Source organism: Nelumbo lutea, chromosome 1 (genome assembly GCF_056320005.1).
Source record: "Nelumbo lutea isolate HS-2025 chromosome 1, American lotus-T2T, whole genome shotgun sequence".
Classification (NCBI taxonomy): Eukaryota; Viridiplantae; Streptophyta; class Magnoliopsida; order Proteales; family Nelumbonaceae; genus Nelumbo; species Nelumbo lutea.
This window is the reverse complement of record NC_142684.1, coordinates 187,418,671-187,445,492: the sequence shown is the minus strand read 5'-3', so window position 1 is coordinate 187,445,492 and position 26,822 is coordinate 187,418,671. Positions and strand designations below refer to the sequence as shown.

Genomic DNA, 26,822 nt, shown 5'->3' with positions numbered 1-26,822 from the left:
TTTGTAATTTGGATAGACTAAGGTGCCGCGAACGTTCGAACGAAACTCCTTCTTTAAAGGGCATTTAACCGTAGTTAGCGGACTGCGGACTCAACCCTCAAGTTCATGTAAAGGGCGGTTCGTCAGCCACAACTGAAACGCGGGGAAAAAATAATAATTAAAAATAAAAAAAGAGGAAAAACATCTGCTTAGGGTTTGACTGATAACGCAAACCGGGTTGATTGTCGGGTTAATTACCGGATTCCGGCAAGTTCGCGGGATCCCGGCGAATCTCTAATAATACGATTTGCAATTTTGGCTCTCCGGGAACCGGGTATCGATCGTGCATTTGTGGGCAAATCGGCGAGAAACTGCTTAATCCTGTAGCTTGTCACTCAGGTGCAGCGAAAATGCTGTTTGAGGGGAGAAAGAGGAAGGGGGTTGTTGACGTCGGGATCAATAGACCAAAAAGGCGCCGAGAGTCGTAAAAAGTGGTTTTGAACAGCGGTTTTCCGAATCGCAAGTTCTGGTGCTTTTTGTAATTTGACCTTTTTTGTTATTTTTGAATTCGTGTATGCAATCTGGTGGCACGCAACAGGGCGTTGGCGCCCCTGGACATGGACGGAATCCGGCGATGGTCCCGCCCGGCCGGTCATACTCTTCTTCGGCATCACCGTCTTCGTCTTCTTCGGCGGTTTCGGCTCCACATCGAGGGTTTGATTCGATTCAGCAGCAGCAGCAGCAACAACAGCAGCAACTCGCGTTTAGGCAGGTGGGTGGATGCTTTGCTCATTTATATGCAGTGTGGCGGACCCGCTGGTCTCTGACTTTTTGGTAATTTGAATGTTAATATTTCTTCTCTGATGAAGAGTTCTTTCAGATTAAATTAATTAATTTTTGTTGCACTACGCTAGCACAGTTTTTTAAAGACGTTGGGAGGTAGTGAATGTTGAGTACAGTTACTTAATTCACTATGACTCCGCGAATTGTGGAGAGCAGTTTAGTGGCTTCAGTGGTCAAATCAGGCAATTTGTCTCTTCCTGTCTTAAGAAACAGTTGGAAATTGTACCGACGCTGTTGGAAGCGATTTGGAACCTAGTATTTATAGTTGACACGGACAGGTTTCCCTGTTAGAGAATGGCTTCATCTCTCTCTCTCTCTCTCAGAGATAGGTTTCCGTGAACATTGTTATCTAGGTTTCCATTAATTCAATTTGATGCCCCCTTTTTAAGGAATGGAAATTTTATCGTGGTTGAATCAGTGTGGAGGGGTTTATTGGTGGAAGGTCTATACAAATTCATTTTGTTACCTGCTCTTGAATTTGATTTATGTCTACACTTATAATCGGACATAAAAATATTGAATTAGGCAGGTTGTATTCCTTTCTACTTATGCATTTGAGTGAGTGTATCAATGCGTTTTTTTGGTCATGATATTCTTGAATTTCGTGATGGGTTTAAAATAATAATAATGTTTTCATCGTAATGTCTTGATATGAGGTGGGAGATAAAATCAGTTTGGGTTGTTGTGAAGTTACAATACCTTGCATGACCTGAGAGGATTTATAAAATCAATTTATGTTGTTGTGAGCTTAAATACTTTGCATGACCCGAGAGGCTATATAAAATCAATTTAGGTTGCTGTGAACTTAAAATCCTCTGTATGGCCTGAGAGGCTATTATTCCTAAGGTATATCGTGTACTGATTTATGAGGATGTTCTATGATGTTCCTAACGCTCTCTCTCTCTCCATTCTATTTTTCTTATGTTTACTTTTTCAGACTAAAATGTTTCTTTTTGTTCACATACATCTGCACCCTATATTAGATCATTCTTTTCATATCAAAAGAAAAATTTATTACCAAAATAAAAATAGAATACAAGAGCTGGAGATAAAACACCACCAAAGGAGGAGAACAAAAGGCTATGACTTATATTCACACCAACCCTAATAAAAACTCCCCAAACAACTGATTCCCAACAACACCGCCTATCAAACTACCTAATTCCATGATAAAAGGAAACAACCTCCCAACTTATCCAGCACTGAAGAACAAGAATGAAAATTACCCTCCAAAGCATCCTATATTAGATTACTGTTGCGCTGTGGGGTCTTTTCTATTGGACTCTGTGTCGTGCTTAAGTTTCTTTGATTTTTATACTAATGATTATGGCATGTAGCTATTTTTTTATTTATTGCATATCTTATTGCAGTCATTGCAACAACTTAGAAAGCCTGAAAGTGATGAAGCCCTTCTAGCATATCAGGCAGGCAGTATCCATGGAGTCATGGGTGGCAACAACTTTCCTCCATCCTCTGGCTCCATACGTTTACCTCAACAACCTAGGAAGTTCATTGATTTGTCTCAGCAACACGGACCCTCTCAGATTTGTGGGGAGGGTCAGAATAAGGGTCACAGCCTAGATCAGCATATTCCAAGCTCAACTCATCAGGCATATGTCCAGTATGCCATGCAGGCTGCCCAGCAGAAAGCTTTTGCAAGTATCCAACAACAGCAACAAGGTAAAATGGGAATGGTGAGCCCTTCTGCTGGGAAAGATCAGGATCTAAGTATGGGCAATCTGAAAATGCAGGACCTGATGTCTATTCAGGCAGCTAACCAGGCTCAAGCATCTGTACCCAAGAAGTCAGCTGAACATATTGCAAATGGTGAGAAGCAGATGGGGAAAGGGCAGCAACCAGCTTCTGATCAAAGGGGTGAGTTGAAGCCTCTACCCCAGGTGGCAGCCATTGGACAGATGATGGCATCAAACATGGTAAGGTCTGGGCAGGCACCACAAGCTCAGCAAAGTGTCCAAAACATTGTAAATAACCAGCTTGTAATGGCCCAGTTGCAAGCAATGCAGGCTTGGGCATTGGAGCACAATATTGATCTATCTCTGCCTGCCAATGCCAATCTGATCTCCCAATTCCTTCCCCTTTGGCAATCCAGAATGGCTGGCCTTCAGAAGCCAAATGAGAGCAATACTCAACAGACTTCATGTCTGGCTACAATGTCGAAACAACAACCTATTTCTTTTCCTCCCATTGCCAGCGAGAACTCCACACATGGGAATTCACCGAATGATGTATCTGGCCAGTTGGGCTCTGCCAAAACAAGACAATCAGTTGTTTCTGGGCCTTCTCCACCTACCATAACTGCTGCATTGGTAAATTCTAATAATACTCAGATGCAACAGGTTGCTCCTCACAGTCGGGAGGACCAGGTTCCTAGGCAATCTGCAACATCTGGAAATGGAATGCCCCCCATGCATCCACCACAGTCTCCTCTGAATATGAGCCAGGGCTTAGATCAGTCTATGCATACAAACAATGCTATTAATGGGTCAGAGACTTCACAAATGCAATATTTCAGGCAGCTGCAGCAATTGAATCGATCCACTTCACAACCTGCAGTTCAGTCCATTGAAGGGTCAATGAGCTCTCCCCTTTCATCTCATGGTGGAATGACCCGGATACCACAACAGCGTCTTGGATTTACCCAGCAACAACTGCATGTCCTTAAGGCCCAAATATTAGCATTCAGACGCCTGAAGGTATGGGGCATCCTTTTCTTCTCTTTTTCCCTTTCTCCTACTGACTCTTCATATGGTTTCTAATAATGATATGATATCATAAATGGATCTTGCCTTTGCGCTGTTAATTATCTTTTATTTGTGTTATTTATCAGCGTGGGGAAGGCAGTCTACCTCAAGAGGTTCTTCAATCAATTGCCCCACCACCCCTTGAATCACAGGTCCAGCAGGTATTTGTCTCCCCTCAGGTGATGGTGAGCCATGATGGATCTGCTGGGAAGAATGTTGAAGAACATGCAAGGCATTTGGAGTCTCATGGGAAAGCTTCACAGGTTGCACCTCTAAGCAAGGGTCAGATTTTGCCAGAAGGTGAACCCTTGACAGGAGAAGGGAAAACACATACATCTGCTCCTCATGCTCAAGGGGGGTTGGCTGTAACAAAGGAGCCTATTCATATGGGATCTTCTGGGAAGGAAGAAGTGCAAAGTACTACATTTTCTGTCAAGTCAGAGCAAGAAGTTGAACATGTGGGTATGAAGATTCCTGTTAAAGGGGATTTTACAGCAGATAGGGGAACTCTTCAACCTCAGGTGTCTGTATCAGATGCTATGCAAACTAAGAAATCCAATGAAGTAAGCAGTATGCTACAGCCAAAAGATGTTAGCCCCATAAGAAAGTACCACGGACCCCTGTTTGATTTCCCATTTTTTACCAGGAAACATGATTCCCTTGGTTCAGCCATGGTTATCAGTAACTTAGGTAATTTAAAACTGGCATATGATGTGAAGGATCTTCTATTTGAGGAAGGAATTGAAGGATTGAACAAGAAAAGGAAAGAAAATCTCAAAAAGATTGGTGGGTTGCTGGCAGTGAATTTAGAAAGGAAGAGGATCAGGCCAGATCTCGTTCTGAGGTTGCAAATTGAGGAAAAGAAGCTTCGGCTTTTGGATCTCCAGGCACGTGTAAGAGATGAAGTTGATCAACAGCAACAAGAGATAATGGCAATGCCAGACAGGCCTTACCGAAAATTTATTCGGTTATGTGAACGACAACGTATGGAGCTAGCCAGGCAAGTGCAGCTCTCTCAGAAGGTCATGAGAGAGAAGCAATTAAAATCCATCTTCCAATGGCGTAAGAAGCTTCTTGAAGCTCATTGTGCAATCCGTGATGCAAGGGCAGCTCGTAACAGGGGAGTTGCCAAATATCATGAGAGAATGTTGAGAGAATTTTCAAAGAGAAAAGATGATGATCGTGATAAAAGGATGGAAGCATTAAAGAACAATGATGTTGATAGGTATCGTGAAATGTTGCTGGAGCAGCAGACCAGCATCCCAGGTGATGCTGCTCAGAGATATGCTGTTCTATCATCTTTTCTGACTCAAACAGAGGAATACCTTCATAAATTGGGTGGGAAGATAACAGCTGCCAAGAATCAACAGGAAGTGGAGGAGGCTGCTACAGCTGCTGCAGCTGCTGCACGATCTCAGGTATGTTTTGTTCAAATTCTGAGATTCTTTTTTCTTCCCTTTCCCAGGAGGCTGACTTTCTGTTCATTTTTTTTTTCTTTTTCTTTATTTATATAGATAGGATGTTTATCTCCATAGATATCTGGTGCATTACAAAGCATGTTTTACACGACACACACTGATATGCGTCCAACAAGTTTGTATACCCATGACTTGGTTTTTTTAATCAACTCTGGTTGTAAAATAAGTCACTTTTATTTATGACAACTGCTTGGTTTATATAAGAAGTGATAAAGAGATGCTTAATGCGAGATACTGAATTTTGACTAAGGAAAGAGAACCTAGTAAGCAAATCTTACATTCTATCTTCTGGAAAGTAGGCATTAAGAATGTGGATGGGATGCACGTATTTTCTAAGACCAATCACCTTTTATATCTTTTTCTCTAGAAAATATTCTTCATTCCTCATTTTCTTGCACTTTCTTCTGTACAATCAAATGTGTCCTTCAAAAAGTGTATCATGTCTTATGAAGTTTATGTTGTGTAATCCACTATGTTTATTCTTATTTTAAACATTGTAACGTACAAGATTTAGAATCATATATTTCCATATATGCATACTCAATTTAAATTCTATAAAACAGTTGTAAGGCCAGTTATGTTGTATGGACTATGGAGTAGAGTGTTGGGCAGTCAAGAAACAACATGTTCAGAAAATAAGTGTGCAGAAATGCAAAGGCTAAGATGGATGAATGGAAAAACTAGAAAGGATAGGATCAGGAATGAAGCAATCCGTAGAAACCTAGGGGAATGAGGGAGAGTAGACTAAGATGGTTTGGTTACGTGCATAGAAGACCACCAACAACTGTAATCCACTATGTTTATTCTTATTTTAAACATTGTAACGTACAAGATTTAGAATCATATATTTCCATATATGCATACTCAATTTAAATTCTATAAAACAGTTGTAAGGCCAGTTATGTTGTATGGACTATGGAGTAGAGTGTTGGGCAGTCAAGAAACAACATGTTCAGAAAATAAGTGTGCAGAAATGCAAAGACTAAGATGGATGAATGGAAAAACTAGAAAGGACAGGATCAGGAATGAAGCAATCCGTAGAAACCAAGGGGAATGAGAGAGAGTAGACTAAGATGGTTTGGTTACGTGCATAGAAGACCACCAACAACTGCAGTTAGAAGAAGTGATTTGTTATAACTGGAAGGGGCTAGAAGAGCTAGGGTAGACTAAAAAGGGACATGAGTAGTAGTAAAAAATGATTTAAGCACTAATAATTTAACAATGGATAGGCTTTAAATAGAACAGATAGGTGAAACAGGATTCATGCTCATTCATCAAAAAAAAAAAAAACAGGATTTATGTAGCTGCCCCCATTATAGTTGGGATGAGGTATGGATGATGTGTACTTATTTTTGCAAAAGAAATTTATTCATAATAGTTTTTATGTTTTTCCTACATATATATCATATTGATATTTCTACATTTTTGGGGTCTTGCCACATCTAACACTATCAACTGTGAGATGAGATACTCTTTATTGGTGAATGGGATAGTTGTTGATAATTTTCCTGCCCTTAAAGGTATTATGCAAGGGGACCCACTTTCCCCATTCCTCTTCACTTTGATTGCTGATGTTCTTGGAAGACTAATCTTGAGGGCAGACTGTAGGAACTTGGTTAAGGGTTAGAGAGTGGGTAGGGAGGATGTGCCAATCACTGACTTACAATTTGCAGATGATACCATCTTGTTCTGTGAAGAGAGGGATGTTAGAAAGACCAAAAACCTGAAACTGGTGATTCAATTGTTTGAGAGGACGTCAAACTTAAAGGTGAATCTTGACAAGAGTTGTATTGCAGGGATAAATATGGATCACAGGGAGATATCGAACAGTGCTGAAGCTTTAGGTTGTGATGTGTCTCAATGCCCTTTGATCTGAATCCAAGGAGCGCTAGCTTCTGAAATCCAATGGTGGAAAGATTTACTAAATGGTTGGATTCTTGGAAGAAAAACTATCTGTCCCTGGGAGGAGCACTTTGATTAGGTCTACTTTGGCCAATCTTCCAGTGTATTATTTGTCTGTATTCAAAATTCCATAAGGGGTGAGTGGAAGATTGGAAAATTTGATTAGGGATTTTGTTTGGAGCTAGGAGAGGAGAAGAAGGATCATAGGGTTTGGTGGGATGTGGTGAGTAGAAGCAAGGAATTTGGGGGGTCTAGGTGTAAAGAATATTCATAAAAGAAACATGGCTCTCTTGGGGAAATGGTTGTGGAGATTGCCAGATGAAAAGGATAAGTTATGGGCAAAGGTGATTGTTCGCATTCATAGGCTTGCGGCTAATGGATTGGATGCTGGGGTGTGGTCCAGAGCAACAAAAGCTTCACCTTGGAAATCTACCCATGATATTCTTTTAGTGTTCCTACCTTTCATCAAGTACAACCTTGGCTCAAGAAACCTTGTTAAGTTCTGGGAACATGTGTGGGTGGGTGAATCTCCACTGAAGGAACAATTTTCCATCTCTATTTAACCTATCCAACCCTAAGGATGAGCCTGTGTCTTCTTTCTTGTTGCTTTCTAGTTCAATCAAGTTCAGGCTATGCCTGGAATCTGGGGTTTAAAAGGGGGCTCAAGGATGCTGAATTGAGTAGTATTTCAAATCTTCTTCAGTGTTGGATAGAGTTTTCCTGAACCCCTCAGAGGTGGATAGTAGGATTTGGTATGCTTAATCTGCCTCATTTTCATGCGCTTCATTCTTTCGGCCCTGACCCAACCCTCGGACAGTTCTGTGTTGCCCTTTTTGGTTAAGGAGGTTTGGAAAAAGCCTATCCCCCCTAGGGTAAGTGGTTTTTGTTGGGAAGTCTTTTTGGAAAGAATCAACACTTGTGATCTTCAAAGAAAGAGACAAAATTTGTGCCTTTCCCCAAATTGGTTTATCCTTTGTAAAGCTAATAGTGAGACTTCGATAAAAAATAGTGAGACTTGCTACCACTTATTAATCTCTTGTCCTTTTGTTTCTATTATTTGGAATTGGTTTTTCTCTTTGTTTGGGTGTAGGTGGAACCCCCCACCAGATGCACAAGGCTTGTTTGATTCTTCTTTTGTTAGTTGGAGAAAAAGAGGGGGGGGGGGAGGGAGAATTCTGTGGAGGTGTACAAGAGCAGCAGTATGCTGGACAATATGGGAAGAAGGGAACCAAAGAGTTTTTTCAGACAGGGAAAGAAGCAGAGAAGGAATCATTGAAGCCATCACTATTAGGGTGATCCAGTGGTTCAAGTCGATGACATCTCCACAAATGACTTGCTTAGGAAGTGGAAGGAGGTGGCGGACTCCTCTTGCCGATTTGGTTCCCACCTCCTTTTGGGTTTGTCAAGTTGAATTACGATGGTAGTAGTGAGGGGAATCTGGGTCCTTCAAGCATTGGGGGTGTTTTCCAGATTGAGGAGGGAAGATTTATTGTCTATACTCGGGCCCAATAGATGTGGGAGATTGCTGACACTTTGGCAAAGCAAGGGGTGGGAAGGGATCAGATGTTCTGGGCTATGCTGTAAGCTATGTAATTCGATGCCACCTTGGAGAGAGCTAAGAGAGTTTATCTCTCTCCGTGGTCCTCCATTGTATCTCATCTTTATTTAATGAAAACATCATGTTATTGGTAAAAAAAAAACTGTGAAATGAGATGCCAGTGTCTTCCATGGTAATTGCTTTTTTATTTATAACTATAAATTAGGTTACTTAACCGTGTTTTTTGTTGTTTCTTATTTATTTATTATATATTTTATTTTTACAACAGGGTCTATCAGAGGAAGAAGTTAAGGCTGCAGCAGCTTGTGCTAGAGAGGAAGTTATGATAAGGAACAGGTTCTCTGAGATGAATGCACCAAAAGATAGTTCTTCTGTCAACAAGTAAGCCTGTTGTAATTATCAATACTAATGAAATATTCCTTTTCTATTGGCTAAGATTAATCCACAAATGAGCTGAATGATGCTTTGAATACATATAGTGTCATCAAGGCTAAACATTTTTTGTCATTACAATTAACAAGAGTAGTTTCCTTCTTTGGCATGCTCGTGGTAACTACAATTAATCTGATTGTGGAATTGCTTGTTTCCTCTTGTTGGTTTTATGCTTGGTTTACTTATTTGCTATTATTATTAACTTCAAACTGTATTGGTGGTTGTCGTCCCTTGGTGCAAATTAATGGCTTCTTGCTATGCTTGAAATGAGTGCACTGTTTTCCAAGTTGCTCACTTGCTACTTGCTTAACTTGTATTTGTATTTTCATCAGGTATTACAATCTTGCACATGCTGTGAACGAAAAGGTCACAAGGCAACCTTCAATGTTACGGGCTGGAACTTTGCGTGACTATCAACTTGTATGTTGCAACCCCCTTTTTTGGGTTCTATCTGTCTCTGTTTTGCCATTTTCATTATCTCATGTTTTAATTTAGCATTTTGAGTTAATTGTTTGTACCCTTCCCTTCCCTTCAGGTTGGGTTGCAGTGGATGCTTTCTTTGTACAACAATAAATTAAATGGGATTTTGGCTGATGAGATGGGCTTGGGAAAGACTGTGCAGGTTATCTTTTGTTAATACTGGTTATTGTTTAAGAAATTTTGTTCAATTTTCCCTTCATCCTTATTCTTTCTCTCTTTCCTCCCTCTTTCTACATAAACAAGAAATAAACTTATTTCTATGTAGAAATTTCTAAACTTAGAGTTTATCATGTCTGTCTTATATTGTTATTGTTTTTAAAAAAAGAGGGAAAAAGAATGTTCTGATATTGACCTAGTGCTATAGAAGAAACTGAATACATGGTATGTTGCCTAAACAGGTCATGGCGTTGATTGCTTATCTGATGGAATTCAAAGGTAACTATGGGCCACATCTTATAATTGTTCCAAATGCTGTTTTGGTTAATTGGAAGGTCAGTTTTCAACCCTTTGTAGTTACAAACTTTGATATATGTATGTTTCTTTTGGAATTTTCTTTTCTAACTTGACACGTTTATTATTTTAGAGTGAATTGCATAACTGGCTTCCATCTGTGTCATGCATCTTTTATGTTGGGGGGAAGGATCAAAGGTCAAAGTTATTTTCTCAAGTAAGGGACAATCTTTTGCTACTTTTACTGATATTTTACTTGTAGATACTTATTTTTTTCCTCGACTGCCTTTTGATGATACTTTCCATACAGGAGGTTTCTGCAATAAAATTTAATGTACTTGTTACAACATATGAGTTTATCATGTATGATCGTTCAAAGTTATCAAGAATTGATTGGAAGTACATCATAATTGATGAAGCACAGCGGATGAAGGACAGGGAATCAGTTCTAGCACGTGATCTTGATAGGTATCGCTGCCAGAGACGTCTACTTCTTACAGGCACTCCATTACAGGTCTGTCAATTGGCCTAATAATATTATCTTTAGATGTCTATTCCTTACTCCTCTCATATGAAAGGCTGCATGTTTATCCTTGGTTGAATAAGTTAGGGGTGCAAATGGATCGGATCATGATCCGATCCTATTTGGTCGAATTCAGTTCTTCAGATCAGATCGGATAATAGGATCCGATAAGATATCCGATCGGGTTCGAATCACCCCTATCTGATCCGGTATATATGCTATATATTTATTTATATAAATATATAATACATATATATGTTATTTGTTTATTTATATTGTGTTTTTGTAAATTTGTTATATTATTTATTTATTTATAAAAACATGTATATATACAATGAAAATAATTAAAAAAATACTTGTACTTTTTGTTTTTCTTTATTTAAATTGGAAGATTTTATTTTTCTTTTAATAATTTATTAATTTTTAAAGAAGACAAATCGGATTGGATCATATCCGAATATCCGACTTCCTGATCGGATTTGAATTCAGATCCGGTCAGATCTTTGGATCAGATCGGATCTGCAATTAACAGTGTTGGATTGGATTCAGATATACCCTGATTCGAATCCGATCTGATCCATTTGTATCACTAGAATAAGTGCTGATTTATAGGTCTGTTAATTATCATGATTCATGACTATATGCCCATATTGCATTTTTAGCTCTGATAATCCAAAATGATGGTGGCACCTACATCTTAACACATTCTTGAAATTAAGCTCAAAAGTTGAATTTACTAGATTCAAGAAATGTGTGTTTCTGTCACCTGCCATCAGCCATTGAATCCTTGACTTTACCACCAGGAGATCTCCATCTGCACCAACCATATATACTCCTCTTTTGTCAAATACCTTGCATACACTCTTCTTTTGAAAGGTGGCCTTCTTCCTTGGCATCTAACTCTTGTATTTGATTGAACGTCCTTCCTTGCAAGAGTGTGATACTTTCCTGCACCTCCTTATTCCACCTCCTAATTTCCCCCATACAAAATTTTTAACCTTCTCAGAAAACTTTCACATAGGTGCCCCTGAAGCTGAAGCTTCCTTCCACCATTCTGCTGTCTCCTCTGCAAAGTTTGGCACTTTGAAATACATTACCTCAAATCTGAATAGACCTGGTGTGTGATGTTATACAGCAGTTTGGAGAACTGTTTGATCAGATGTCATCCTTAGGAGTGCTACCTCTATGTCTGAAAATAAATCTTCAGAACTGCTGCTAATCAGAAACTTGTCCACCTTGGAGAGGGATGGATTCTTGGAGGTTACTCCAAGTGAGTTCTGTCCCCTCAAGAGGCAAATCAATTAGATTTGTTCTATAAATGAAAGCTCTGAACTGTATGATATCAGTGTTTATTTTTGTAATGTGGAGTTTTTCAATCAGGTAATGGCTTTGGTTATAATTTCTGCAGTGCTATGAATAGTGGTAACTGGTAGCATAAAAAGAAATTTAATAGGTTTAGTATTTGTTAACTTGTGCATAAAATTATGATGATATCTGCTTCTAAGCACTTGTTTTTATATACATAAGATATTATTCACTTAATTTTTTTTTCCTCTCATTGCCATTCTTTAGGGTGTTTTTCCTCCTATCAAATTTTCCTGGCATATTATGCATGGCTGAACTGAACTTGGATTTTCTCCCTTCATGCAGAATGATCTGAAGGAGCTTTGGTCACTTCTAAATTTACTCCTTCCAGAAGTATTTGATAATCACAAAGCATTTCATGATTGGTTCTCAAAGCCCTTTCAGAGGGATGGACCTCCACATAATGTGGAGGATGACTGGCTCGAGACTGAAAAGAAGGTGATCATTATCCATAGACTTCATCAGATTTTGGAACCTTTTATGCTCAGACGTCGTGTTGAAGATGTGGAAGGGTCACTTCCACCCAAGGTACAATATTTAATTTAAAATAATATTTTGGCATTTACAAGTTGTTATGTGCTTGCCATGCTTCAGTCACTTTATGAAGATTCATCTAACTACTATGGGTTGGGTTATGTATGAATGGTATGGGTTGTATTGCAGGTGTCCATTGTTTTGAGATGTAGAATGTCAGCCATTCAAGGTGCCATATATGATTGGATTAAATCCACAGGGACCCTTAAGGTTGATCCTGAGGATGAGATGCAAAGAGTTCAAAAAAACCCAATGTATCAGCCTAAAGTATATAAGACTCTCAATAACAGATGTATGGAGCTCCGTAAAGCTTGCAATCATCCTTCGCTTAATTATCCTTATTTTTGTGATTTCTCCAAAGAGTTTCTTGTCCGGTCTTGTGGGAAACTTTGGGTCCTAGATAGAATCCTGATAAAACTTCAGAGAACAGGACATCGTGTGCTTCTATTTAGTACTATGACAAAGCTTCTTGATATACTGGAGGAGTACCTGCAATGGCGACGGCTTGTGTACAGACGAATTGATGGGACAACTAGCCTAGAAGACCGTGAATCAGCTATTGTCGACTTCAACTGTGCTGATTCTGATTGTTTTATCTTTTTACTTAGCATACGTGCTGCTGGCCGAGGTCTAAATCTACAATCTGCAGATACAGTTATCATTTATGATCCTGACCCAAATCCTAAAAATGAAGAACAAGCAGTTGCGAGGGCCCACCGTATTGGACAGAAGAGAGAGGTCAAAGTCATCTACATGGAAGCAGTTGTTGACAAAATTTCAAGCCATCAGAAAGAAGATGAATTTAGGAGTGGATGTACAGTTGAGCTAGAAGATGATCTTGCAGGTAAAAATCGATATATGGGCTCAATAGAAAGCCTTATACGTAATAATATTCAACAATACAAGATTGACATGGCGGATGAGGTCATAAATGCTGGGCGTTTCGATCAGAGGACAACACATGAAGAGAGACGTTTGACCTTAGAGACATTATTGCATGATGAGGAGAGGTATCAAGAAACTGTGCATGATGTTCCCTCGCTGCAACAGGTGAATCGCATGATTGCCCGTAGTGAAGAAGAGGTTGAGCTATTTGATCAAATGGATGAAGAACTGGATTGGACTGAGGAGATGACAAGGTATGATCAGGTACCAGAATGGCTTCGAGCCAGCTCTAAAGATGTAAATGCAGCTCTCGCTAATTTATCTAAGAAGCCATCAAAGAATATTTTGTCTGCCAGTCTTGGCATGGAATCCAGTGAATTGGTTTCCGATTTATCTCATAGCAAAACAGAGAGGAAAAGGGGACGGCCAAAGGGATCATCAAATGGAAAAAAGCTCCCCATTTATAGGGAATTGGATGATGAAAATGGGGAATATTCAGAAGCAAGTTCAGAAGAGAAGAATGGATATTCTTTGCATGAAGAAGAGGGAGAGATTGGTGAATTTGAAGATGAAGAATATAATGGTGCTGTTGGTATACCACCATGCGATAAGGACCATGCAGAAGATGGCCCAGTTTATGATGGTGATTATGAGTATTCCCGGGCATCAGAAGGTGCTAGAAATAACCATATCTTTGAAGAAGCTGGTTCATCAAGGTCGTCCCCAGAGAGTCGAAGATTTGTGCAGATGTTATCTCCTTCCATATCTTCCCAGAAGTTTGGATCTCTTTCTGCATTGGATGCAAGGCCAGGTTCTCTTTCAAAAAGGCTGGTATGGCTTCTTTCTTTGGGTATATGTTATGACTGCTATATTGGTTCTTTATTATTGAATAAGCCTATTGTATCTGCTAATGGACCTTCTTTAAAATTTTTCCAGCCAGATGAACTGGAGGAGGGAGAGATTGCTGTTTCAGGTGACTCTCACATGGACCTCCAACAATCTGGAAGTTGGGCTCATGATCGTGATGAGGGTGAAGATGAGCAGGTTTTGCAACCCAAAATAAAACGGAAGCGTAGCATTCGTCTTCGCCCCAGACATAATTTGGAGAGGTGTGAAGAGAAGCTTAGCAATGAAAAGTCTTTTCTCCAGCATGGAAGTTCTTCTCAGTTGGCATTTTGTGTGGATGGTGACTATGAAGCAGAATTGAGAACTGGTCCTAAACTAGAGGTATTTGGAGACCCTGTTGATCTCAGGCAAGATCCAAATGATTCAATTTTGAAAAGTAGGCGGAGTTTGCCAGCAAGAAAAGTTGCAAATTCTTTGAAGTTGCATGTTATTCCAAAATCTGGTAGCAAATTAAATGGTACATTGAGGCCCACAGAGGATGACACTGAACATTCTAAAGAAAGTTGGGATAGTAAACATATGAACACAAATAGTGTTGCTTTCTTTAGCTCAAAGATGTCTGACATTATGCAGAGAAAGGTATGCAGTTTTTAAACTGTCTCTGTCATGTTGTTTCTATCTAGACTTGGCAGTACATGAAGAATATTTGAGTCTTTTTGTGATATTACTGATAAGATATTCTAACTCTCCCTTCCCATGGGGTGCTTCTTTTTGTGGATTGGTTTATTAGCATACTTAGGGATATGATCTGGTTAATTTCATTCTAAGAATTATAAACCAAAAGTTACTAATTTTGAAAAATTAAACAAAATCAATTGATTTTTAATGTACCATGTACAGTCATGGCTTTTCCCCCCATTTTTGAGAAAAGTGTAAAGTGTTGTATTAAGAATAACAAAAACTTAATCAGCCATTACAACCAGCACAGCCAGGAGCTGTGCAGCCCAATAATATATATCAAATTGTTTTACTTACAAAAAATATCATGGACAAAAAAAAAATAAAAAGATTATATGTAGTGTTCCTGAAGAATCTGTGAGCTGCAACCAAAGAGTATATTCTTCCCCCTAGAGTTTTTAAAATGTCTTTTTCCCTCTTTTCTATTTTTTCAAATATTCTTCCATTTCTGGCTAAATTTTGGTTGTGGAAATTGGTTCACTGAAAAAACTATTTTCGAATTAATTCTATTTTGTGAAAATAACTGGGTAAGGGATGTTTTTAATGGTAACTTTGAACATTTATGGGCTTTGGAATGTATGGTTTTGCTTGATATGCTTTAGAACACGACCTGGTTTGGTATTCTGTGAGATCTGTCAACTTTTCTCTGATGATCTGAAAGAAGGTAAGTTCTAGATTTTCTTTAGGCTCTGTTTGGAAAGAGTGCAAATACATGTTCAGTGCAAAACCTTGCATACAGTCTATATCTGTATTTCTAAACTTTGCATTTGTACTGAACATATTTGTATTTTTACTCTTCCCAAATGAAGCCTTAGGGTCATTCCAGCTCTTCACCATGTGATCTTGATTTTGAATGAGGGCATATTGAGAGATCTGGCTTACATGGTTAATGCCTCAAAGTATTTTCTACTAATATGTTATAAAAATGCTTTTTTTTGTTGACTTACTGAAACTTCATTAATAGCAACAAGGGAATTATTATCGCAGGGTCAAAGAGTCCCACTGCCACAAGAGAGACTAAAAAGACCAAAGCAACAAATACAACAACAACAATGAGAAATCACATGGCTCAAAGAATTTACACAATAAAATTATCACCTCTTCACAGTTCTCTCCTTTCAAACTTATCTTTAAACAGAATATCTATGAAGTAAGGAAAAGCACCTTGACGGATCAAATTGAGTTCCTTGATTCGAAAGAAGAAAGGGGAGAATTTGGAGAGGTAGATAAGGAACAAAGAAGAGGTCTGAGAAGGCAATTAGAGGATTGTCTACATAAGGAGGAAATAAATTGGAGGCAAAAATCTCAATGCAAATGGCTGCAAGAGGGAGATAGAAATACCAAAATTTTTCATTCTGTGGAAAATGGGAGGGGAAGGAAAAAATTTATCTCAAGACTGGAAGTGGATGGTGTTGCTTTAACACAACAGGATGAAATAGCAGGGGCCTTTGTTGAACACTTTAAGTCCATATTAAGAAGGCCATCAAGTAGGGGGATGTGGCTAGAAGGACTTAGATTGGCTAGATGTAGGGGCGGACAATAGGCAGAGATTGGAAAGAAGGTTTGAATTGGAGGAGATTAAGGAGTCTGTGCTTTCTATCAAGATTGTTGGGATACGTGAAAGGTGACCTATTGCTAGTGTTTTAGGAATTTTATAGAAGAGGTGTGGTTAACCTGGGTCTGAACTCCACTTTCGTAGCATTGGTTCCAAAAGAAAGATGCATCCCATCCAAAGGACTTTAGACCAATCAGTCTGGTGAATAGCTTGTATAAGATCTTAGCAAAGGTTTTGTCTTTGAGGATGAAGGAAGTATTGTCAGTAATAATCTCTCCAAATCAAGGAGCTTTTATGAGTGGAAGACAAATTATTGATCAAATCCTAATTACCAATGAAAGTGTGGAGAATTTTAGGAAGGATAGGAAGAAGGGAGTGGTTTGTAAGCTGGATTTGGAAAAGGCTTTTGACTTGGTGGAGTGCTCATTCTTGATGAAAGTTAGACCAAATTTGGGTTTGGGAGTAGATGGTGTAAATGGATCATGGGGTGTGTTCAGAACTGTCATTATTATGTGCTAGTGAATGGGACAATGGTGGGTTTCTTTCCAGTCGTTAGGGGAATAAGACAGGGGGACCCCCTATCTCCCTTTTTGTTCACTCTGGTTGCTGATGTCCTGGGGAAACTGATTCATAGAGTAGATTCTAGGGGCCTCTTAAGGGGTTGGAGACTTGGGAGGGAGGAGATTCCCCTTGCCCACTTACAGTTTGCAGATGACACAATTCTGTTAAGTGAATGAGGGAACTTGAGGTACATCAAGAACATGAAATTGGTGATACAACTCTTTGAACAAATGTCCAACCTAAAGGTGAATTTTGAGAAAAGTTGTGTAGTGGGTGTGAATTTGGAGGGAGAGATCAGGGAAAGTGCAGAATTGTTGGGCTGTGAAGCTTTAGGATGGTCATTGAATTACCTAAGGATGCCTTTGGGTGACAACCCAAAGAAAGAGAGTTTCCGGAATCCGGTGGTGGAAAGATTTGAAAAGAGACGTGCCTCTTGGAAGAAGAATTACCTTTCCCTTGGAGGGAGAATTACACTGATAAAGGCTACTTTAGCCAACTTACCCATTTATTTCCTTTCAGTGTTCAAAATCCCAGCAAAGGTATCTAACAGATTGGAGAAGATGATGAGGGATTTCCTATGGGGGCCGGGAGAGGACAAAAGGGACCATAGGGTGAGTTGGGAGGTGGTGACTAGGAGCAAAAATCTAGGTGGCTTGGGGCTTGGGAACATCAAGAAAAGGAATTTGGCTCTTTTGGGGAAATGGCTATGGAGACTCCCAATAGAAAAGCAGAGACTATGGGCTAAAGTAGTGGTATGCATACATGGGCTGGAGCAAAATGGATGGGATGCTGGGATCCGAGCTAGGACCACAAGTGCGTCACCTTGGAAAGCCATTCATGATCTGCTTCCAACGTTCTCCCCTCTCATTAGGTATGATTTGAACTCAGATAACTCCATAAAATTTTGGGAACAAACATGGGTGGGAAATGCCCCTCCTCTTAAGGACTTGTCTCCTTCCTTGTATGCCCTTTCTGACTTAAAAAATGAACCAATTTCTTCTTTCATTACCCCCTCATCTTCCTCTTCTGGGTTTGGGTGGAATTTGGGCTTGAGAAGGGCTATGAGAGATTTAGACTTGGATAGTATTTCGAGCCTCCTTGGTATCCTTGATAATGTTTTTTTGGACCTTGCTAAGTTGGATTCTAGAATCTGGACCCCCACCCCCACCGGCTCATTTTCTTGTGCCTCTTTTTTCAAAGTCTTAAGTCAGTCCCCCAGTTCTGTTGCTGGTGGTAGGGTGGCTGAATGGGTAAAAAGATCAGCTAACTCTTTTGCTGATGGGTTAGCTAAGCAAGGGGTCGAGAGGGAGTAAATGTTTTGGGCACAAGTGTAATTTTTTCCTTTTTCTGCTCTTGGGAGCTCAAACTCCATTAGGAAGATAAGAAAGTTTATCTTCCTCCATGTAGTTGCTTCTTTGTTTAATTAATGAAATGTTGTTATTGATAATAAAAAAATCTATGAAGTAGCTAGTAAATCTAGGAATCCACTTAAATGTAATTTTCACTCTAAATGCCATTCTTAAGGCCTCTCTTAACTAGGTTCATTTATCATTTGTCAAAAAAAAAAAAAAAAAAACTAGGTTAGGTTCCAATGAGGAGGACCATCTGCTTATCTACATAACCAACAAATTAGACTGGGAATCCCCCTCTACCTTGACATGCTTACACCCCGATGTCATCAACCTAACCAATGAATCAGACATACAAGCAAAGCTCTAAAAATGGCCTTTATCCACCATGATTGCAGGTCCTGAGAAAACAAGAACGGCTTCAGTTTCATGACCTCTGAAGCAACACCAAAGCCTGATGGTAGAGGAGTCCATCTAATCCACGGCCAATCTGATCTAATTATATAGAAAATATTATGTTTGTAAGAACAGTCTATCTTGTCCTGTAGTTGTCTTATTGTAAGACGAGTGGTCGACTTTTAGAAACTAGAATATTGGATAATAAGATTTGTCTGAAGCGTGGCTATTGGCTAAGTCGAAATTGTGTTGATATACCCTTGTGTAACTACCTCGTACAATGGGATAGGCTGATATATGGGGCAGCCTTGGGATGAACAAACCTCTCAAAGATAAAGAACATTACAATGGAAAAGAAAAAAAGTTATTTACATAATATAGGCATTACATATTCACAAATCAGGTTTGGAGTCACAGCAAACCCAATATGAGACGTTGAATGATCACATCATAAAAGGAAAGTTATTGTGCATCATATACAAGCAAAAAGAGGCAAGGCTTTGTTGGATGGATTATGAAATTATCTATTAAATGATACTAATATCAATGCAATTATGTAGGTTTTGCCTACCCAAATCTTTGCTACAATTAGAATGATGGTTTTGAGATACTTTTTTTTTTCCCTCTAGCTTTAGATCCTAATTTAGAGATGATTATGAATATGGGCTCCTTTGCATCTTGTGTCATACGCTTTCTTTGACAATTTTGTTAATCTAAATTTTCTAAAAGTTTTTTTTTTCCAGTTTATTTAACGGTCAAATTAGTTTGAATAGTCTTGCAAGAGTTTTTTTTTTTTTTTTATAATTTTGAAATAGGTGAAGATGAAACAACGTAACTTTTCTTTTATCCTATTTTTAAGGGGTCAATATTTTGTTTTACATGATTTTGGTGTCATTAGGTTATTGAGTGTTTGGTGTTCCTATGAGTTATATGGGTTTACCTTAACTCTAAAACTCTAATGTGATTAGGAGTAATCTTTTATCAATTTCGTAGTTGGAATTGGAGTCCACAAAGGGAGATTCAAGCCCTCGTATTGATTCTAGAAATAGGTTCATTGTAATCTCTCTCTCTCTCTCTCTCCCCCCCTCCGGCCCTCCCCCGGTTTCTTCTTTTAAGCAATATATCTCTCTGATTTTCTAACAACCGGAATTATCTTTCATCTTCTTCTATTCTTCCTTGCTAGAATCTAATTTCCTGCTTTTTTCTTTGGTAGAAAGCAAAGCTATCTACTTTATTCTCTGCCTGTGTTGCATCATTTATCACTCAAATTACCCTCCTTCACCGTAGAAAGCCCACCCCTAGATCTATAGGTTGTAGTCCTACCTGTCCATTACCTACACTCATGTCTTTAGAGATGTAGGCGCTAAGTCAAAAGACAAAAAGCTCATGTATACTAAACGATGTAGTACTAGCAGAAGTACATTGTCATCCCAGGGCCCGGTACCTACCCCCAATACCAACATGTTTTTCTCTACCCCCTCCTTTGTTAAAAGGTCAGTCAGCATATTGGTAGACCTGGGACTCCACTTGAGTGAGCAGTTAAAGTTGGAAGTCCATGCCTTCCTTTCCCTTGTGAGGAATCTTATGATCCATAGATTTTCTGTCCCTCGTAGGAACCACGTTATCGCTATCTGACCATCTCCTTCAATGATTAACTTGAACCAGCTGACATCTGTCAGCAAGCAACCTCAAATGGTTCTTGGTTTCTTTAATCTTGTCAGCTGGTTCAATCTTTGTTATAAAACACTGACAGGGCAATATATATTTTACCCTGTATTTTCATGCATGAAAAATGATAATTGTGCATATGTATAAATGCCGCTTTTCTTGTTTCAGTACAAGAATGTAATCAGCAAGCTTCAGAGAAGAATTGATAAAGATGGTCATCAAATTGTACCTTTGCTAACGGATTTGTGGAAAAGGAGTGACAACTCCAGTCACAACAGTAATGATGGAGGGACTGATTTCTTGGATCTATGGAAAATTGATCAACGTGTGGACAGATTAGAGTATAATGCGGTGATGGAATTTGTTGCAGACGTTCAGTCCATGTTGAAGAATGCGATGCAGTACTTTGGTTTTTCATATGAGGTATGATTATTGACTTTAGCTTCTCCTTGTAAATCCCTTGCCTTGGATTTGCTAAGTTGTTGTTTAGAACAAACTGGCATACTTGTATCTGGGAAAAGCTTGGACCTGGGGCCAAGGGGCCACAAAACTTGTCATGTCACCTAGACTCAACTTAAACATGTCCCACTTTGGGGACATTCTTGGCCAATTACCGTCCCAAAGAATGATTATAACTGTTTAAGGTTTTACTGAATAAGTTTGGTCAACAGAAAATTATTCTCTTGGAACTCTTTGGGGGTGTACTTTTTTCGGATTTTGAGAGGGGGGAAAGTTGGTCAATGGGATTTTGGTTCCCATTGACCAAGAATCCCATGTTCTTTTTTCAGATTTATACGGGGACCAGGGAAAGTTTATTTTCCCGGGTAACACTTACCCGGGTAAGTGATACCCATCTCCTAGATGGGTAAATAACTTTTCCAGCTAGGGGGAAAGTTGCCTAACACTTGAATGTGACAAAAATGCCCTTTTTAATAATGAATTTTTATAACTAAAATGGTCATTGCCTTATTTACATGACAAATAAAAGAACATGGGTAAATACACTTACGCAAGTAACTGCATTTACTGGGTAAGTAACTTACTGAAAAGCGAACGGGGCATTAGTATCCAAATGAAAAGAAAAAGGGGCGCACTTATGCAGGTTGGGTGGTAGGTGGTTCCATCCTCAAGATTGGGCCCTCTGGATGGGGCATTCAATCCTTGAGTCTACATCAGCACCATATCCACCAAGGTTGGTGTTTTCCTTGAGTAATGTTTAGCTGTTCATGGGGTAAATTTCAGCCGAAAGGCCTTTACCACATATTACTGTCTTCCATTTTCATTGAGCAATATCTAATTTACAAAAACGAAAATTAAGATATAGAACATCCCTTGTGAAACTTGAATACAAAGTGGAATATAGGGCTGATGTAGATTGGAGGTTTAAACATGTTGCAAACCAGAGTATCCCCTATGTGATGGTAATAGGTGGGCTTATCCTTGATCTTTTCAGTTTACCTAATTTTGGGGGCACCTCACCACAGATGACCTTTCTGTAGCCATGTACAAGGGTATGATGTGAGTAATCCATGACCCATCATATAGAGGAATCTCTGCACTGGTTCATGTTTTTGGGCTGAAATAGTGGGGAACACGTGGAGCCCTTTTGTTTCCCAGCTATTGTGCCACGTATGGAATTCAAAATTGTAGTTTAGAATACTGGGTATTCTGCTGACTGGAACAATGAAGAATCCTAGATTTTCCTTTGTTATGGGGTAATCTTTAGTATGGTTTCCATTTTATGGGATGTCTCCCTAGAGACATTCTAGGGTGTGTATCTTCTTAACAACATAGGAGGAACAATGTAAAACTGTGATGGTCATTTTTTTTTCCCATGGATCAGTGATGACTAAACCGTAACTTGACAGGTGAGGTCAGAAGCAAGAAAAGTACAAGATCTCTTCTTTGACATTATGAAGATTGCATTCCCAGATGCAGATCTACGGGAAGCGAGGAATGCGATCTCATTTTCTGGACCGGGAGCTTCCCCAGTCCTGTCTCCGAAACAGGGTGTCACTGGCCAAAGCAAGCGTCAGAAACTGATCATTGACGTGGGGCCCGATACGAATCCTCTCTCGAAGATATTGCCATATGCCCCAACCTCTGCTGATGATGACACAAGGGTTCGAGGCCATATGTCAAAGTTTCAGGACTCGTGGCTTGTAATCAGTAGTGGACGGGAGCAAGGTCAGCAGCAGCCGGATGAGACAATGACATTTACTCATCCAGGGGAGTTAGTCATATGCAAGAAGAAGAGGAAAGACAGGGACAAGTGTCTGTCGAAGTCAAGGACTGTCCCTGCATCAGATTCAGCATCACCGCCCAACATGGGCCGCAATGTTAGGGGTCCAGGTCCAGGCCCAGTTCCAACGCAGAAGGACGTGAGGTTGAATCAGTCTTCTACCCTTCAGCATGGGTGGCCCCACAAAACACCACAAGCCAATGGTGATGGCGGGAGTCAGGGTTGGGCGAAGCCTGTAAAGAAAATGAGGACAGATGCTGGTAAAAGAAGACCAAGCCAATTATAATATGATACGAAGTGTACATAATTATACAGCAAAAAAAAAAAAAATTGTTCGTATTAATTTTAGGTGCAAGGTGCAAGATGTAGTGGCTCTTGTGGTTTGTACAAGTGAAATTGAGCTTATTCTGTTCAATACATCATCGTAGCCCATAATCTCCATTTGTGTTTTCCTTGCCCTAAATAAATTTGGGAAGATGATAAGATAACGTGAATGAGATTTTGGGTATGTCACGATCAGCGGATTTTGGCCCTAGGAGTTCACATCTCAATATATGGTTGAGATGTATTGTGGGACGTTGTGGGGCGCCCCGTTGTGGGGGCTGATGTGAACGAGTTCGGCTTCCATCAGAGCAATATTCATTTGAGCAGTCTTTACAGCCTTGCATTGGGAATATTTTTACATTCATGTATTTTATTTTATGGGGAGATATTTCCGATATAATGATTCAAGAGGTTGTTGGGACGGTGTGAGAATGGACTTGCCCTGACCGAAGCCGATCTCAATGTGAACACTGGCCCCTTAGATGGCGTTCCCTAAATCCAAACTAAAAAAAGGCAAAAAATTTGCTTTCCTACTTTTGGGAGGTAGAGGAAAGAAGAAAAAAAAAGCTCGAAGTGAAGCTCCTTCAGCTAAATCCTCCTTATTTCTGTACTCTTTATTTGTTAAACTCATTGGACTTTTAATTTTTAATTTTTATTCTCTCTTATAGATGCATTGGCTCTCCTACTAGAATTTGCATAAAAACAACGTAGTCAAATGGGTTCCTCTAAGGGTACTTTTTTCTTTAGACGGCTAATATTCTCTCTGAAAAGAAAGAAAGAAGATTAAATAAATTTTCTTAATTTAAAAACACCTAGCTGGAGAGCCACACATTTGCACAGGTATGAGTAGATACATAAAAAGGACCAAGGAGAGAGAGTGGATTTTGGATTTCGGAGCAGATTATGATAGAGGTGGACCCTGGCAAAAACCTTCAAAAAAATACAAAATAAATACAGTAACACATTAAATTTAACCATTAAATAGTATTTAGTCCCCGCTCGCTTTTTGGTTATTTAGTTAGGTATATCTAGTTAAGTGCATTTATTCTTTTTTTTTTTCAAGTAAATAAGGTAATGACCATTTTAGTCATAAAAATCAATTATTAAAAGGGGTATTTTTATCCCAGTCCAAGTGTTGGCAACTTTCCCCTGGGTGGGAAAGTTATTTACCCACTTAGGAGATGGGTATCACTTACCCCAGGAAAATAAGTTTTCTCTGGTTGCCTATATAAATTTGAAAGAAGAACATGGGTTACTCGTTACTCAGTAAATAAGAACCAAAATCACATTAACCAACTTTACCCCCTCTCAAAATCCAAAAAATGAATGCCCCCCTTAGAAAAAATTACATCTTCATTAGCTGTTGACAAATATTTACATCCAGTTAGGGGTGAGCAAAAAAATAAAAAAAAAAAACAAAAAAACAATTGAAACCGAACCGAAAAATCGGTTAACCAAACCGGTCGGTTCAGTTTTGGTTCAGTGTTTTAAAAAACCGAAGGTACCGGTTTGGTTTCGGTTAACCGATATAGAAAACTGATGGTTAATTGAACTGACTGGAATACATATATTTCTATATATTTTATATATATATATATATTTATGTATATTATATATTATATATTATAAATTAATAAATATGCATTATATATATAAATATATATTTAAAATATATGATATATTATTTATTATTTAAAATATAATATTATATATATTTATAATTTTTATTATATATATTTATAGTATATATTGTAAAAATTAAAAAACTAAAAAACCGATGGTTAATCAATTGGCTTCGGTTCGGTTTCGACTACCAGTTTTCCAAAAAATGGTAGTACCAGTTTGGTTACAAAAAAAGGTCCATAGTTAACCGAGCCATGAGCACCCCTATTAAAATGAGTAGGGGTGGATTTAAGCTGAGCCAAGCTGAATGCTTGGCTATTCGAGCTCGATTCATAGGAATAGTATCAGGCTCAAGCTTGAGCTTGATCTTGATTCGAGCTAGAGACTTGAGCTCAAGCTCAGATTGGTTCATAGCTCGCAAGTTCGAGCTAGAGTTCGATTCGAGATAGAGACTTGAGCTCGAGCTCGGCTCGGCTCAAGCTCGACTATAAGCCTTTTTTTTTTGAAAAAAAAATTATATGTATAAATTTATTTCTTTTTAATTTTTTAGACAAAAAATTAAGAATTATAAAAATTATTTACTATTATACATCAAAAATAAAAATGTTATTATATATTTAATAAAATTATTATATAAATATATGTATGTATGTATGTATGTATGCATGTATGTATGCTCGCGAGCCTCACAAGCCAAACTTCACTAGGCTCGAGCTTGGCTCGATTAGCAAACAAACTTATATATCGAGCTCTAATTTGGCTCAAAGCTCGGTTTAAATCGAGTCGAGCCGAGCTCGAATAGCTCGTGAAAGGCTTGGCTCGTGGCCACCCCTAAAAATAAAAGGGACTAAGAGCTCTCCGTTGGGGTAATGGAGAAAGCTCAGGTCATGATGTAGCATCATTCTACTTAAGTGTATATATATTCAATTTATTTGGATAGGCATATAGGCTACACAACAGGGGTAGCCATCCTCCCCCAAACCTGTAGACTAAGGGTGCCAATGGTATACATATACTTCTATACTATATATATATATTTATTTATTTATGTATATTATTTATATTATAAATTAATAAATATGCATTGTATATAAATATATATTTATAATATATGATATATTATTTATTATTTAAAATATAAATATTATATATATTTATAATTTTTATTATATTTATATATATTTATAGTATATATTGTAAAAATTAAAAAACTAAAAAACCGATGGTTAACCAATTGGCTTCGGTTTGGTTTCGGCTACCAGTTTTCCAAAAAACGGTAGTACCGGTTTGGTTACAAAAAAAGGCCCATAGTTAACCGAGCCATGAGCACCCCTACTAATTTTAGTAGGGGTGGATTCAAGCTAAGCCAAGCAGAATACTTGGATATTCAAGCTCGATTCACAAGAATAGTATCAGGCTTGAGCTCGAGCTTGATCTTGATTTGAGCTAGAGGCTTGAGCTCGAGCTCGGATCGGTTCATAGCTCGCAAGTTCGAGCAACTTGGCTTGAACTCGGCTTGGCTCGAGCTTGATTCGAGCTAGAGACTTGAGCTCAAGCTCAGCTCAGTTCATAGCTGGCAAGTTTGAGCTCGAGTTCGATTTAGATAGAGACTTGAACTCGAGCTCGGCTCGGTTTATAGCTTGCGAGTTTGAGCTCGGCTTGGCTCAAGCTCGACAATAAGCCTTTTTTTTTTGAAAAATAAAAATTATATGTATAAAATATATATTTTTTTTATTTTTTAGACAAAAATTAATAATTATAAAAATTATTTACTATTATAAATCAAAAATAAAAATATTATTATATATATAATAAAATTATTATATAAATATATTTATGTATGTATGTATGTATGCATGTATGTATGTATGTATGTATGTATGTATGTATGTATGTATGTGTGTATGTGTGTATGTATGTATGTGTGTATGTGTGTATGTATGTATGTGTGTGTATATGTAATAAAAATTATTTATTTAATACTAGGCTCACGAGCCTCACGAGCCAAGCTTCACTAGTCTCGAGCTCGACTCGATTAGCAAACGGGCTTATATATCAAGCTCGAATTTGGCTCAAAACTTGGTTTAAACCGAGTCGAGCCCGGCTCGAATAGCTCGTGAAAGGGTTGGCTTGTGGCCACCCCTAAAAATAAGAGGGACTGAGAGCTCTCCGTATGAATGTATGTATGTATGTATGTGTGTGTATATGTAATAAAAATTATTTATTTAATACTAGGCTCACGAGCCTCACGAGCCAAGCTTCACTAGGCTCGAGCTCGGCTCGACTAGAAAATGAGCTTATATATCGAGCTCGAATTTGGCTCAAAACT

General features: G+C 38.6%; 1 protein-coding gene across 2 annotated transcripts; it reads left to right on the top strand.

Annotated features, from left to right (window-relative positions):
- Nucleotides 1-84: 84 nt before the first annotated feature.
- On the top strand, nucleotides 85-22,987 carry BRM (transcription regulatory protein SNF2). Of its 2 annotated transcripts, none has more exons than XM_088961618.1 (14): nucleotides 85-751; nucleotides 2,193-3,536; nucleotides 3,671-5,002; nucleotides 8,791-8,903; nucleotides 9,287-9,374; nucleotides 9,490-9,576; nucleotides 9,833-9,925; nucleotides 10,018-10,101; nucleotides 10,195-10,398; nucleotides 12,058-12,300; nucleotides 12,436-14,022; nucleotides 14,128-14,676; nucleotides 20,473-20,727; nucleotides 22,173-22,987. In XM_088961618.1, the coding sequence occupies exons 1-14, from the start codon at nucleotides 554-556 to the stop codon at nucleotides 22,830-22,832; spliced, it is 6,837 nt and encodes a 2,278-aa protein (XP_088817744.1). In that variant the 5' UTR covers nucleotides 85-553; the 3' UTR covers nucleotides 22,833-22,987. The 2 variants fall into 2 exon arrangements, with proteins under 2 accessions (XP_088817744.1, XP_088817745.1); XM_088961619.1 differs by having other exon boundaries at nucleotides 191-813.
- Nucleotides 22,988-26,822: the final 3,835 nt, after the last annotated feature.

Bases quoted from the DNA above. Each gene is read 5' to 3' on its own strand.
- BRM (XM_088961618.1), top strand. From the start codon at position 554: ATGCAATCTGGTGGCACGCAACAGGGCGTTGGCGCCCCTGGACATGGA. The intron at 8,904-9,286 runs GTAAGCCTGTTG...TATTTTCATCAG, and splicing joins GATAGTTCTTCTGTCAACAA to GTATTACAATCTTGCACATG. The intron at 14,023-14,127 runs GTATGGCTTCTT...AAATTTTTCCAG, and splicing joins GTTCTCTTTCAAAAAGGCTG to CCAGATGAACTGGAGGAGGG.